This window comes from Taurulus bubalis (assembly GCF_910589615.1).
Source record: "Taurulus bubalis genome assembly, chromosome: 5".
NCBI classification, from domain to species: domain Eukaryota; kingdom Metazoa; phylum Chordata; class Actinopteri; order Perciformes; family Cottidae; genus Taurulus; species Taurulus bubalis.
The window spans coordinates 25,132,581-25,145,908 of record NC_136593.1 but is presented as its reverse complement, the minus strand read 5'-3'; the positions used below and the strand labels follow the sequence as shown (position 1 = coordinate 25,145,908).

At 41.1% G+C, this 13,328-nt stretch overlaps 1 protein-coding gene across 1 annotated transcript in view; it reads left to right on the top strand.

Annotated features, from left to right (window-relative positions):
• Positions 1–13,328, top strand: part of LOC306736344 (receptor-type tyrosine-protein phosphatase gamma-like) — a gene marked incomplete at both ends in the record, with an annotated part of 390,476 nt that overhangs the window by 283,997 nt on the left and 93,151 nt on the right. Inside the window, one exon of the mRNA XM_079217969.1 lies at positions 10,141–10,207. Within this exon, the coding sequence (XP_079074095.1) occupies positions 10,141–10,207 (67 nt within the window). The remainder of the gene's footprint in view (positions 1–10,140; positions 10,208–13,328) is intronic.

Below are 13,328 nucleotides of genomic sequence, written 5' to 3'. Positions count from 1 at the left end.
GACTGGCCTAAAAACCTTTTTATTCAGGAAGGCATTTTTTACCTTGAGTTAATTTATTGGCAGCTATTACATTCTTATTTGTTTTAATTGTTATGGGTTGCTTTATCTATGTTTTAAATCGGTTTTATTTGTTTTTACTAAATGTGTGGCACTCTGGGATTCTTTGAAGGAAGAGTGCGATAAAAATGAAAATGCATTATTATTATTATTATTATTTGTTGACATAACTCATGGAGAGAGCAAAATGTTGCAACAATGTTGACTTCAGGAAAGCAGGAGAATTGTTTCTCCATCACCTCTGCTGACTCCAGGAGTAGCCATGGTGTCTCAAAGTGCTGCTGCAGGCTACCGTTAGGCTTCGATGTGTCGTCTTTGAAGTGTCGGTGATTCACCAATCCAGCCTCATCACAAAGCCTTTTGTTCCGCAACTTGTTCCGTTACTTACATTTTGCTAAACCTAATCAAGTACTTTTGTTGTCAAAACCTAAAGTTGTTTTGTTTGAAAGTTTCATTTTCACCTTCCCGATGTGGGAGGTGCAGATTGGCCTGTCTGAAGCATTACAATTGTAGTAATAACGGCTGATAAGTAGGGATGGGTATTGTTTGGGTTTTTTCCGATACCGGTGCTAAACCGATACTTTTAAAACGATACCGGTGCCTGAACCGATACTTTTTTATTGCCAAGGCAATTTTTTTTCTTCAAATTGAACAATATATTAACCTTTTAAAGTATACTATAAATATAAATAAATACATACAAAACACTTGTCTTCAAACTGCAGCTTCAAACCTTTTAACTTATAACTATAAACAATATATATTTAAAAAAAGAACAGACACAAGCATCAGGTGGCCTGATGGGACCGTGTGCAACAGAACTCAGACACTGTTGGATTCTACAAACTGCTGCTTTACTGGACTACACGTTATCATTAATATCAACTGGGAGAGATTTGTTCCAGAAAGCCGAGGACGGACGTTCAAAAGCTCGTGTCTGCAGCGATCTCTGTGTGCCTGTGCTGTTTGTGGCGTGTGAGCGCTGGAAGCCCCGCCCCCTTGAGCCCCGCCCCCTCGAGCCCCGCTCTGCATGCAGGCGGACAACAGAGAGTGGAGGAGTGTGCTCTGATTCGCGCAATTTTAATAGTATCGATACATCACAATCCTATCATTTTTAACGTGCGGGTACCGCGCTACCTTTTTAGTATCTATATACCGTGCAACATTACAGAGTAGTGTAAAAAAAAATATTTAAATCGGCTCAGGCACCGGAAGAAAGCATCGAAATCTGCGTTACTTTTCGGTCCGGTAGGTACCGGACGTGTTGGAACCGGTGCCATATTGGCACCGGTTCTCGGTACCCAACCCTACTGAAACCTACAGTTAGTCGAACGAAAAGAATCAAAGTGGATGCACCTGCAGTTGTCAGCCACTGAATAAGCTGCAATGTAATCGCTGGGAGGAAAATCCTCACCCTCAATGTATTAATGAAATCATCACATTTGTGTTGCAGGACAAATTGGGCCATCATCACGGCTGAACTTGGAAATCCTGCTTTATGACCCAGCATTGGATTGCACCGCAGCCTCTGATTGAAATAGATGGCAGTTGCAAACAGCTATCATTGCCTTTTATTTGCTTATTTACGGCACTGCCTGCCCCCACTGTTTTCATCACACTCAGCTAGAGGCAGCAATAAGCAACGGAGCATGGACAGAGGCATAAAACAGCACTCATGGACTTGTCATGATACATTTAGTCTGGAATAACATGTGTGGGCAAGTCTCTAAAAGTGTGACAGAAAATGTACTGATCTAATGACATGAGTCCGTGCTGCCTATTAACACAGAGGTAATACTTCCACACACGCTTTAGGTTGTGTAGCCCTCTCGGCCAAAGCTTTGAATATTCGCTCTTGATTGCTACTGAGGCTCTGGAGCCCAGACAATGGTATTCAGGATTACGCTAGTTCTCACATAATGTAGAGAATTCATTTTTCAATATTATGATGGTTTTGAAAGGCACAGAGAAATGACATTGTCCTTCCGATAGGGGCATCAAAACAAATGAAGCTATGTGTAGTTTGAAAAGAGTGCACAAACAACATATTTTGTTGTTTGATTCGGTCGACTGTTGTTTGTGAACCCTGCTTGCCTTAAAGTGAACCCTTACCTCAGAATAACATGTGGTTCCTTGTAAATTAACAGTTGTATTGTGCAATTGTAAGCGTATACAGTGTAAGATAATGAAAGCAGTGTTTTTAGCAGTCTCACTTTTGGCAATATTGGTACTAAGGCTTTAGCTTCAAATTAAGGGAATCTTTTTTGTAACTTTTTACTTTTTATTTTTTTTATTGAACTGAGTTTAAATAGTTATGACCCGGGGTGATCTGGCAGAAAAGTATGCAGGGATTCTAACAAATCACAACAAATTAGTCGGATACTGTTAACCTGCACTTTATTGTATTATGGAAACAAAGTGTCACAAGCACCATTTGACTCCAGTAATGAAATACTGTCAAAAGTTCAAGAGAACCCCATTGGCCTTTTTATCAAAAAAAAAGATTAACAGCATGAAGACATCCTATGTAAGTCTCAGTCCTGAGTGTATTCATTTCTGGACAACCTTGAGATTCATTTGAATTGGTTCCATACTTGAGGGCCTGTTTTTCACATTAAAGGTAGCAATGTCAAAGTGGAGATACTCAGCAGGAAAAAGAACAGCATGATGAAAGGTATGGTTTCAAGACATAGTAGACCTCATACCACTGCATCCAGCTCTGAATCCAATACCCCCAATGACGGTAATTAGGCAGTAGGCCGACACTGCTAAACCACCACTGAGCTGCTTCCAATTCAGCACAGTGCACACCACTTGAGGAAACATTAGCCTCAGCAGTTATGCAGCAGAGCAGAATTCATTAAATTCAGACATTGTCAGACATTCAGTAGTTTTTTAGTAATTTGACAGGAATTTCTCAAGGTATATATTTCATTGCTGAAGTTTAAATCTATGAAGATTGAGTTTTTCTCTGTGATTGAGTGATAAAAGGCAATGTCACCGTATGCTTTGTCTTGGCCGTCCCCTCCCTGCATGACCGCTGCTGTACTTACTACAAAACATCGCTCACCCTAAAGAATCGACTGCCACTGTCATTGGCCTCCACAAAATGAACCCAAAAAACAGGAGCCCTTCATGCTTATTTACAAATTTAATAATTTTCCGATGCAGGACAACAGTGGCACTGAAACTAAATAATGTCCATGTCTGCAACTTTATAATGCTTTGATGGAGAAACTGAGGTATATTGAATAAGCTATTCAATAACCAGCTTTATGTGCTTGAAAATCAGAGGAAGACGTGAAAACATGTTCACAGGAAAATTACTGTAGTTAATACAATAAGCAACAACTGGTTTCAATTGTGTGATATGTGTATAATTACATTATACCAACAAACCCACAAAGGGGAACAAGAAGAAATGCAACATCTTTTTTTGCCATAAATAATATCAATGTAAATCAGCTTGTACACATATCAGTGTGTACAAGCTAGCCCATGCACTGCAAAGCACACACAGTGAAATTCAGCCTCTGTATTTAACGAATCCGAGCATCCTAGGAGCAGTGGGCAACTACTGTACAGCGCCTGGGGAGCAGTTTGGGCCTCCGCTGCCTTGCTCAAGAGCCCAGTCTCTTGAAGCCTGGGTTTAAAAAGGGCAACAAGGCTCATCCTCCTAAAGCTTAGGTTTAAGAATGGCTACAAGGCCCATCCTCCTATAGCTTAGGTTTAAGAATGGCTACAAGGCCCATCCTCCTAAAGCTTAGGTTTAAGAATGACTACAAGGCCCATCCTCCTAAAGCTTAGGTTTAAGAATGGCTACAAGGCCGAGTCCCCTGAAGGCTAGGTTTAAGAATGGCCACAAGGCCCATCCTCCTAAAGCTTAGGTTTAAGAATGGCCACAAGGCCCATCCTCCTAAAGCTTAGGTTTAAGAATGGCTACAAGGCCCATCCTTCTAAAGCTTAGGTTTAAGAATGGCCACAAGGCCCATCCTCCTAAAGCTTACGTTTAAGAATGGCCACAAGGCCCATCCTCCTAAAGCTTAGGTTAAAGAATGGCCACAAGGCCCATCCTCCTAAAGCTTAGGTTTAAGAATGGCCACAAGGCCCATCCTCCTAAAGCTTAGGTTTAAGAATGGCCACAAGGCCCACCCTCCTAAAGCTTAGGTTTAAGAATGACTACAAGGCCCATCCTCCTAAAGCTTAGGTTTAAGAATGGCTACAAGGCCGAGTCCCCTGAAGGCTAGGTTTAAGAATGGCCACAAGGCCCATCCTCCTAAAGCTTAGGTTTAAGAATGGCCACAAGGCCCATCCTCCTAAAGCTTAGGTTTAAGAATGGCTACAAGGCCCATCCTTCTAAAGCTTAGGTTTAAGAATGGCCACAAGGCCCATCCTCCTAAAGCTTACGTTTAAGAATGGCCACAAGGCCCATCCTCCTAAAGCTTAGGTTTAAGAATGGCCACAAGGCCCATCCTCCTAAAGCTTACGTTTAAGAATGGCCACAAGGCCCATCCTCCTAAAGCTTAGGTTAAAGAATGGCCACAAGGCCCATCCTCCTAAAGCTTAGGTTTAAGAATGGCCACAAGGCCCATCCTCCTAAAGCTTAGGTTTAAGAATGGCCACAAGGCCCACCCTCCTAAAGCTTTGGTTTAAGAATGGCCACAAGGCCCACCCTCCTAAAGCTTTGGTTTAAGAATGGCCACAAGGCCCATCATTTCATGCATTAGTTACAGTTGATTTATCAGAGAACATTTCAACATATTAAGTATTAACAAACAAAAAAAGATGCACCTCAAAAACACTAAGCTTCTCATTTCAATTGAGGATTGTTTTTTAAATCTCAGTAAACAAAAAAAGCAATAAAAAAATGGCCACAAGGCCCACTCTCCTGAAGCCTAGGTTTAATAATGGCCGCAAGGCCCACTCTCCTGAAGCCTAGGTCTGGACCTAGCAATGAATGGAAGGTCTGCTTCGACTACTCTCGACCCACAACGGAAAAACACAAAAGGCCTACAATCTCTTTGTCTAAATCTAAAAATGACATGAAAAGCCAATATGTTTTAGCTTGGATCTAAGATTAACCGCAAGGACCCTACTTGTTTAGACTATATCGGCATAACATGACTGGTCTATTGTAGTCGTGGACAACTTTCAGAAGACTATTATCCTTTTGTCTAGATCTTAGAAAGACATGACGTTCTCTTTGTGTTAGTTCTGAACAGGTAAAGAAAAGCAAAACAATGCCAGAGTTCCTTGTCCTCCTCTCTCCCTGTCTTACTCCATCTACTGACGAATTGGTCTTCGATGCAATTAGTAACTCTGCACTCCGATGTGTCTTCTTTGAAATAAGTCCAACAATTACATCCATTATACCATTGATTTATCAGCAGTTAGTGCTGCCAAAGGCAAAGGGGGGGTAGAGTCTCTGTAAAACACAGATGGAGGTGAAGGAAGTCTGGAGAAAGAGTATACATACTGAGGGTTCTTGGATGGATGACAGTAGGAGGAGGGAGAGAGCGAGAAAGAGAGAGAGATAGAGATATGAGGACATGTCACATTGTACCACGGTGTCTTTTTTCGGATTTGTCACTGCAGTGGCCTGTCCCGGGAGAGAAAGAGGGAGATGGAGCTGTGGGGAGGGAGAGGGAGAGGGAGAGGGAGAGAGACAGAGAGAGAGAGGGAGAGACAGAGAGAGAGAGAGAGAGAGAGAGAGAGAGAGAGAGAGAGAGACGCAGGATTTGAAGGGGGATAAAGGGGTGGATAGAGAAAGAGTAGGACATTGTGATGTGAGGCCCGGTGGCTGAGGATCCCGGGGGACGAGCCTGTGGGCTTTTCAGAGACAAACATTAATAATGAAACGCTAATTCCCTCTGTCCTCTTTTCTTTCTCTCCTCCTCACTGTCTCTCTGTACGTCATTTTCTATCTGTGTCTCCATGGCCGCCTTTATTTCTCTTAATCTTCTTTCTTTTACACACACACTTTTTTCCCTCACCCACTTTCTGTCTTGTCTTGTACCAAAAACAAGCTCTTTATTGCAGTTCCAGTTGTTAACTTCTGCTATTTGGAATGATTACACAATGTGTGTGTGTGTGTGTGTGTGTGTGTGTGTGTGTGTGTGTGTGTGTGCGTGTGTGTGTGTGTGTGTGTGTGTGTGTGTGTGTGTGTGTGTGTGTGTGTGTGGATGGGGGTAAGTTAGAAACTGTGTCTAGCTTTGCCACAATTAAACTTGTTCTTTTTCCCATAGGTTACTTTATAGCTCAGTGTTTCACTTTCTTCATCAGCTGTACAAGCTCCACAGGGGGGGCGGTCACATAGCGACTAGTGGGGAGAGAATTGTTTTCTGATGGAACACCACCTGGCACCACAGTGGTCACACAGCCTCCCGGGTTTTTTTAGCTGTGCATTAAAGTTTAAATACTTCAAACTGGCAACAGGACCCCCCGCTCCCCCTGAAAGAAAGAAACTAAATATTTTACTTGCCTAATTTATGTACGCTCATTTAATTTCAGCTCAGTGTGAGAGGTTTTTAGTGCGTTTTGCAGTCTTTGCTGTCGTGTGAGTTTCTCTACTCGCTCTCTCTCTCTCTTTGTGTTTCACAGAGGGAGGGGCTTTGCACCAGACAGCCTTCAAACACTCGTCAGTCTTCTCTCCGCCGATAGAGTGCTGCAGGGACGGTTTTTTGTAGGCCCCAGAAGTTAGCATTGCCCTGGTTCCCTCAACAAAAAGCCAATGGGATTTTTTCATTAGATTTTAGATTATTGCAGAAAATAATCTCCGTGGCAAACGCTAGTTTATGATACTTTTGTTTTGTGTCATTTCATTTTGTTTACAAAGAACAACACTTTTAAGACTCTTGCGGGACTGCAATCAGCAGTAAAAAGCTAATGTTAGGCTATAAACAAACTACAGCACAGTCACATGAGCGTGAGTACACACAACAAGGCTGTGTACGGCGTGATGTCGTTTTGTTGTCTCATTTAGCCATTTATTAGGAACCCATTTTTTAAAGACACATACAACCATTTTATTCGGGAGCTGCAGTGACTTCAACCAAGTAAATGGACTGTACTTGTATAGATCTTAAGTCTCTTGCCCATGGACACATCGACATGGACTATTGCGGCCGGGGATTGAACAGGCGATTGAAGGACGCTCTAACACTGAGCCACAGTCGCCACAGAGGAGCAAAAGAGCTAAGAATGGAAAAGTCAGTTGGCCACTGGGATAGTTCATGTAGTGTAAAAGGCCACTGGATTATTGCACATAGCACAAACCACCATGATCACAACACTTTCAGTGACTGCTTCCATCAATCATCCGGTAATAACCACTTTTGTATGGTACTTACTGGCACTTTAGTTACAGACACAAGCAGCGCACCTGCAATTCCTTTGGAAAAAGAGTGAAATTGGGAGAAATTAGAGATAAAGTGCAGAGATATATGCTGTTATTCAGGGCAGTAGTATCTCTAAAAGCAGCCACAAAACTCGTTTTGGTGAAGGCAAGAATACTCTGGAGCAAGTCAATTTGGTCTTTACTCAAGAAGAAGTTGGTATCATCATGTTATCATGAGTGAATAGACAATACCTTCACATTAGATTAGCATGTGTTGCTTTTGTCCAAGGACAGCTGCTGTTCTGAAGGAAGCAGCAGCTCTCCTGGGTCAACAGCCAACACAGAAGTTGGAAGTGGGCAGCAGGCACAGGTCAATCAGCCAGTCCCTGTCACCTCGAGGATGTAACTGCCTCCATAATCATCTTTTGTATGCATCATCGCTCACAGTAACGTGTGTGTGTCGCAAAGCCATGTGAGTAAATCAATATATTAGTTTTTCCCCCCGATTAAGGAAATTATATCAAATCCCAGAAAACCTCAGCCAACAAGTGTGTGTGTTTTTGTTTGTATTGCAAGTAATTTGAAGTATGTTCAATGATGTTGAGTGAAGTGGTGGTTGCTGTTGTAGTGGTGGTTGCAACGTTGTACGGTAGTAGCAATTTCCGTACGTAAGTATTCATGAAAAATAAGAGCTCATCAGTAGTAGTAGCAGTAGTGCCAGGGTTTATTTAAGCAGTAGCTTGGAGTGAATAGGTTTATTATTAAGCAAATTAAAGCTAATTGTATTTACAGTATAGCTCCTTTCATTTAAGGAAAGATTCAGTGTTTTTCAGAAAAAAGAACATGTATGTTCTCTGCAGTATATAGCCTACATATACACATGCGATACGTACACAATGTGAACACTGATACACTTTGACCCTCGGAACAAGTATACACCTGAGCTAGTTCACCTCACCGTCCTTCATACGTAATAAGTAGGTCAGAGAGTTTGTGTCGAGCAAGGCTGCTTGAGGTTTATAGACAAGGAGTGACTTTGTATAATTTAATTCTGGAACTAACGGGGAGCCAATGCCCAGATGTGAGAACAGATGTGAGGTATTCCATCGCTTAATGGGATAAGAAACAAGTTTGCTTTATTAATGAGCAATAGCAAATGTACAAGAGAAAACTTAAGATGGAAGAACTAATTGGTTTAATTTTTTGAAAGAAACATTGTACAATGATGTTATCTGTGAAAACTCAACCCATTTAAGGCCCACTTTTGTAGTCTGAAGGATTTATTTCTTCAGAACACGTCACTGTGGCTTGAATCAGAGTAACATGTCACAGGTCAGTTTTATTTTCATTCTAGCAGACACTTAATCACAAAGGAGGCCGATCAAAAAAGACTCAAACTGTCTGAATCCTTTTGAGTCATATGCAGTGTTTTTGAAGGGCATGGTGGATTTTGCCTTCTACGTATTGGTTTTTATATGCTTTAGTTTTATTGATTTCAGCCTCCATGACAGCAATGATGCACTAATTGAAGACAATGAAAACCTGTTTGTTATTGTGACATCACACACTCTTGGAGCTCAGATGAAGAGGGCTTTCAAGAGCTTGTTGATTGCAGCTGTCTGTTCCTCCTCGTTACACTGCACCTTTCTCCTCTTCCCTGTGCTTTTCAACTTTTTCCCCCATCTACCTCGATTATTCCTGTAAAAAAGAACTGTATTGTTATGACCGGCACTAATCAAGCTTTTTCAACCACAAATATGAATCTTTTAAATCAGTGGTTCTCAGCCTATTCGAGTCGTGACAGCAATCTGCAAAACAGTGTTTGCCCATATGTGAAAAATATATATTTTTTAGATGTAATGTTTTTGGTGTCAAAACATTTGTGCATATGATAACTGTAAGCCCCACCGCTAATCAAGAGGGCGTTTGTTTTTTCTGTGAAATGAAAGAATGTGAGAACAGCTAAATTGGGAGATGCGCGAGTAGGTATGGCGCCGTCCATAAAACTGGAACAGAGTGATAGAGATTGATAGACACGTTGCAGTTTCTTTGCCTATTTACTTTTTTGTTCTTAAATATACATTTTGAACCTAACTCCATTATGCCTATTGTAGCAATGAACAGGAAGTGAAGGGACAGTAAATGGGAGAGATGCAAACCAGTGCCTCAGCGGTTTCTACATGCATCCCTTGCTGCTTTTTAGTGATATTGCACATTGAAATAAATATAGAAAAGTAATGCTTTATTTGTGATGACATGTTAGTTTTAACAGTTAGCACCTAGGCGTGAACATGTGATGCGATCTGCCACTTTTTCTCTTCCCCTGACCCAGGATATCCCCTTCACACTGGAAAAAAACAAGTCAAAAAACAAGTGCTAATAATAAGCTTAGATTAGTGGACACTTCAAGGAGTTTAGTCACTGCAGCAGCAGAAGGTATAATATATGTGTAGTAGGTAGCAAACAAATCCAAAGATATGAAAACAAAATAAAGGTAAAATCATACAGGTTTGTACACTACAAACATTCACATTTTGAACAAAAAGACCTGCCAATATAATTTGTTTGAGCAAAGACGAATATTCAATATTTAGAGGCTCTTATGAGAAAAACAACAGAAGTGTATCACGTCTGATTTACATTCCAGATCTTTTAATCAGCGTTCTTAACCTTTAATGTCTGCAGCAATGTTTTCTATGAATACTAATACTGTGTGATGACCACTGTGTCTTTTATGTGTTCCTCAGGTGGGGGGGAAGGACAATCCTGCTGTGGACCCAATAATCCACGGCCTGAAGGGAGTGGTCCATCATGGTGAGTGGCAGTCCTAGTTCCCAATCACACAATGATATTGTCTCATGAGAGAGCCATTTACCTCTTCCATTAACACCAATACCAGTTCAGCCACTGGGGGCCAAAATATGTAGGACACAGCGGTATTGCTGTGTTAAAGCTTCTGTCATCAGACACCAGGCTTTGGTACAGTGGCCTTGTCGACCCTCAGTTACACGTTCAGTGTTGAAATGTGAAGAAACTGCTGCTCTCAGCCAATCAGGTTCCAGTATTGTGAGGACTTCAGATTCATTCATCTTAACTAATTCAATTCAATTTGCTGCTGCATTTATCCGCAAACTATCACAGTAGAAGAATATTCCTGTCGAGGGCCTTGATATATTTGCAAACTGAACGTCCAAACATGAGTCTGGACAGGCTTTACACACTGATGGGGCGTAGTATCCGAACTGTAAATTTGCTTTGCTAATTTCCTCACTGTGCTCAGGAGGGGAGTGAAATTAGCACAGTAAATTAGTTCTGCTAACAAAGGCCTTATCATTCTGAGCCATGGTGGCTTTATGGAAGAATTTTCTCATTTTTGTTCTTTCATTGACTGCACAAAACTCCAAAAGCAAAGGGAGGTTACATTAAGGTCATGGGAAATTGTGATAACATTATTTCTGGTAAAAGTAAAACATTAAAATAAACTTAAATTGAATAAAAATGCTACACTATTGTATATCAAAGCATTAGTAGTTTATGTAGGACAAATAAATGTTAGCAAAGTTCTGATTCAATACAATTTTGGTTTTATTTTCAGCATTATCTGTTAAAAAAAAAAGAACAAACTGACTAAGTTACCTGTTGAGATCTGGGAACACTCAGTCCTCGCGAAGAAGAAGTCAGACAGGGCAATTTATTTGGGAGAGAACGGTACATAATTCCCCAAACTTCCCATTGCTTTAGTTAGTTTTTTTATACAATATGGGATTACTACTGTAATTTAAGGTGTGCTCACTTTCAATTTCCCTTTCTAATGAAGTGGTTTATATAATCTGGCTAAACAGTTGCAAATTCCTGACATACATCCACTTTAAAGGCATACTATAATATGACTATTTTTACATAATTTTCATGACATAATGTTTCTTTACTTTCACTTTGCTTTAACAAAGTCAGCATGGTCCTCAATCTCATTTACTTTGGTGGGTATAATGTGACCCATGAAAAACAAACTTTGCACACAAGCAGGTGAACAAGTGATGAATCAAGTTCACAAAAGTCAGCTCCTGTAAATTATAAACACAACATTTGTGTTACCTGTCTTGTGTGAAAACACCTCAAATCTTGCACCCGAACATAGCTATGCATTATTTTAAGTGTCAACACTGCAGTAGCTGATGTTTGTCAGAACAATAATATCATGAGATGAGTTCAACTATCTGTGATCCAGTCCCAGTGTGTCTTTTAATCAGTTCTACAAAAGACTCTGTGGTTATCAGAACTAGAAATCAATAAAAGACACAGAGGCTGTAACATCTGACTTCAAATCACAGCTGCCGTGATTTACAGTTAACAGCTTTATACAGAACATCAATCTGCTCATCTGGACTGCTGACCGTCAATTACAGGAGGCGAAGTGAGTGCCGAGTCACAACATGGGCTGTGCTTTGGAGAAAGTGAATCTGCGCAGTATAGGATACGTGGTGAGAAAAGTGAAGTCAGGCATTATTTTTATGTACAAGGCCACTATGAAGCGATAACATGATGTTGTGCTCTGCACTGAATAGATGGAAGGAACCTTTGGTAAAAACATCTGATGTATAATATGTTATCATACTTTAACTGCGGGGTACTCTAGCTTTGATTTTACTCCTCATCAAAAACTCTCAGCCTTTTGCATCATTTAGTGCCTCACATAGAGTATAACAACACAATAATTTAGGACTTCTGGGATGATTCAGTGTTTTTTTTTAATCCCTCCCGTAACAAATTAGAAGATTTTACATTGTGTTTTGTTAGCACTGCATGCCCTCAGTCAAAGACAGTTGTCTCCTGCATGCAGCCCTGAAGTGCATCCCTGTCATGATCAAAACATTTATCCTGAAGCAATGTTCTGTCTTGTCCCCCCCAAAGGGCCCCGCTCGCCTCGCAACAACAGAACGGCTTCACAGTGAATTTTAGAGTTTCAGCATACACAAATAAAACTTTGATAAAACCCCACCGCATGATACTTTATCTTCTGCTCAGCTGTCTTGGAAAGACTACTCTGCTTCCATAATTAATCTAACACAAAGACCACTCAAGTTCAATCAAGGCCACATTCCTATCTCTCCCACAGGGAAGGTGGTTGGTTAATTTGCTCTGTCTCCACCACTGCTACTCTATGGAGCAGCGGGTGGTTACATTTTTCACAGTGCTCTCCTCTCTTGTTGCCGGGCTTGTCTAGCGGACACGCACCGCAGGTCTGACTCCTCTGTCTGACTCTTCTGTCTTTGTATCCCATGCCTTGTTGAATTTTACATGAAACCTCACTGGAACAAATGCCCTCTGACTAGTTAGCCAGTGAGCGGCTCCGCACCATCCCTGGGAATTCAGCCCGGTAAAAAGGCTGAGCCTGATTTACATAGCGGACTCATGAAAGGCTTCGGCGGCGAAGAGAGGAGCCCATTGTCTACACAGGGTTTGTCGGGACTTTGGAGGCAGATGCAAAGACTGATAATGATGTGGTGGGATGATGGGAAAGACAAGATGCCAAGGGAGGAGGAGGAAGAGCACAGTGATCGCTCTCTCATGCTTTCCATTTTAATGTTGATTCCAGTGAATTTTGTATATAATCTAGAGATATCGTCACCACCAATGCAGAGATCATAATCATTGCCGTGAAATTGTTCAAACACATATCTGTACACCTCATCAATACTCATGAGTTTTTGAAAAGAGAGAGTAGATAAAAAATTCTCACACTGCTGTAGTACTTATTATTAACACCTTAGAGCTGATGGTTGGAGACACCCGCACATAGAGCACATGACAGTATGCCTTTAGGCAATTTCTGGTTAACGGCATTGACAAATAACTTACTTAACAAATGCTCAATTATGAATAAACTGTAAATCCCAATATCAAAGCAGAATACTAGCAGAATACTAATTGCACA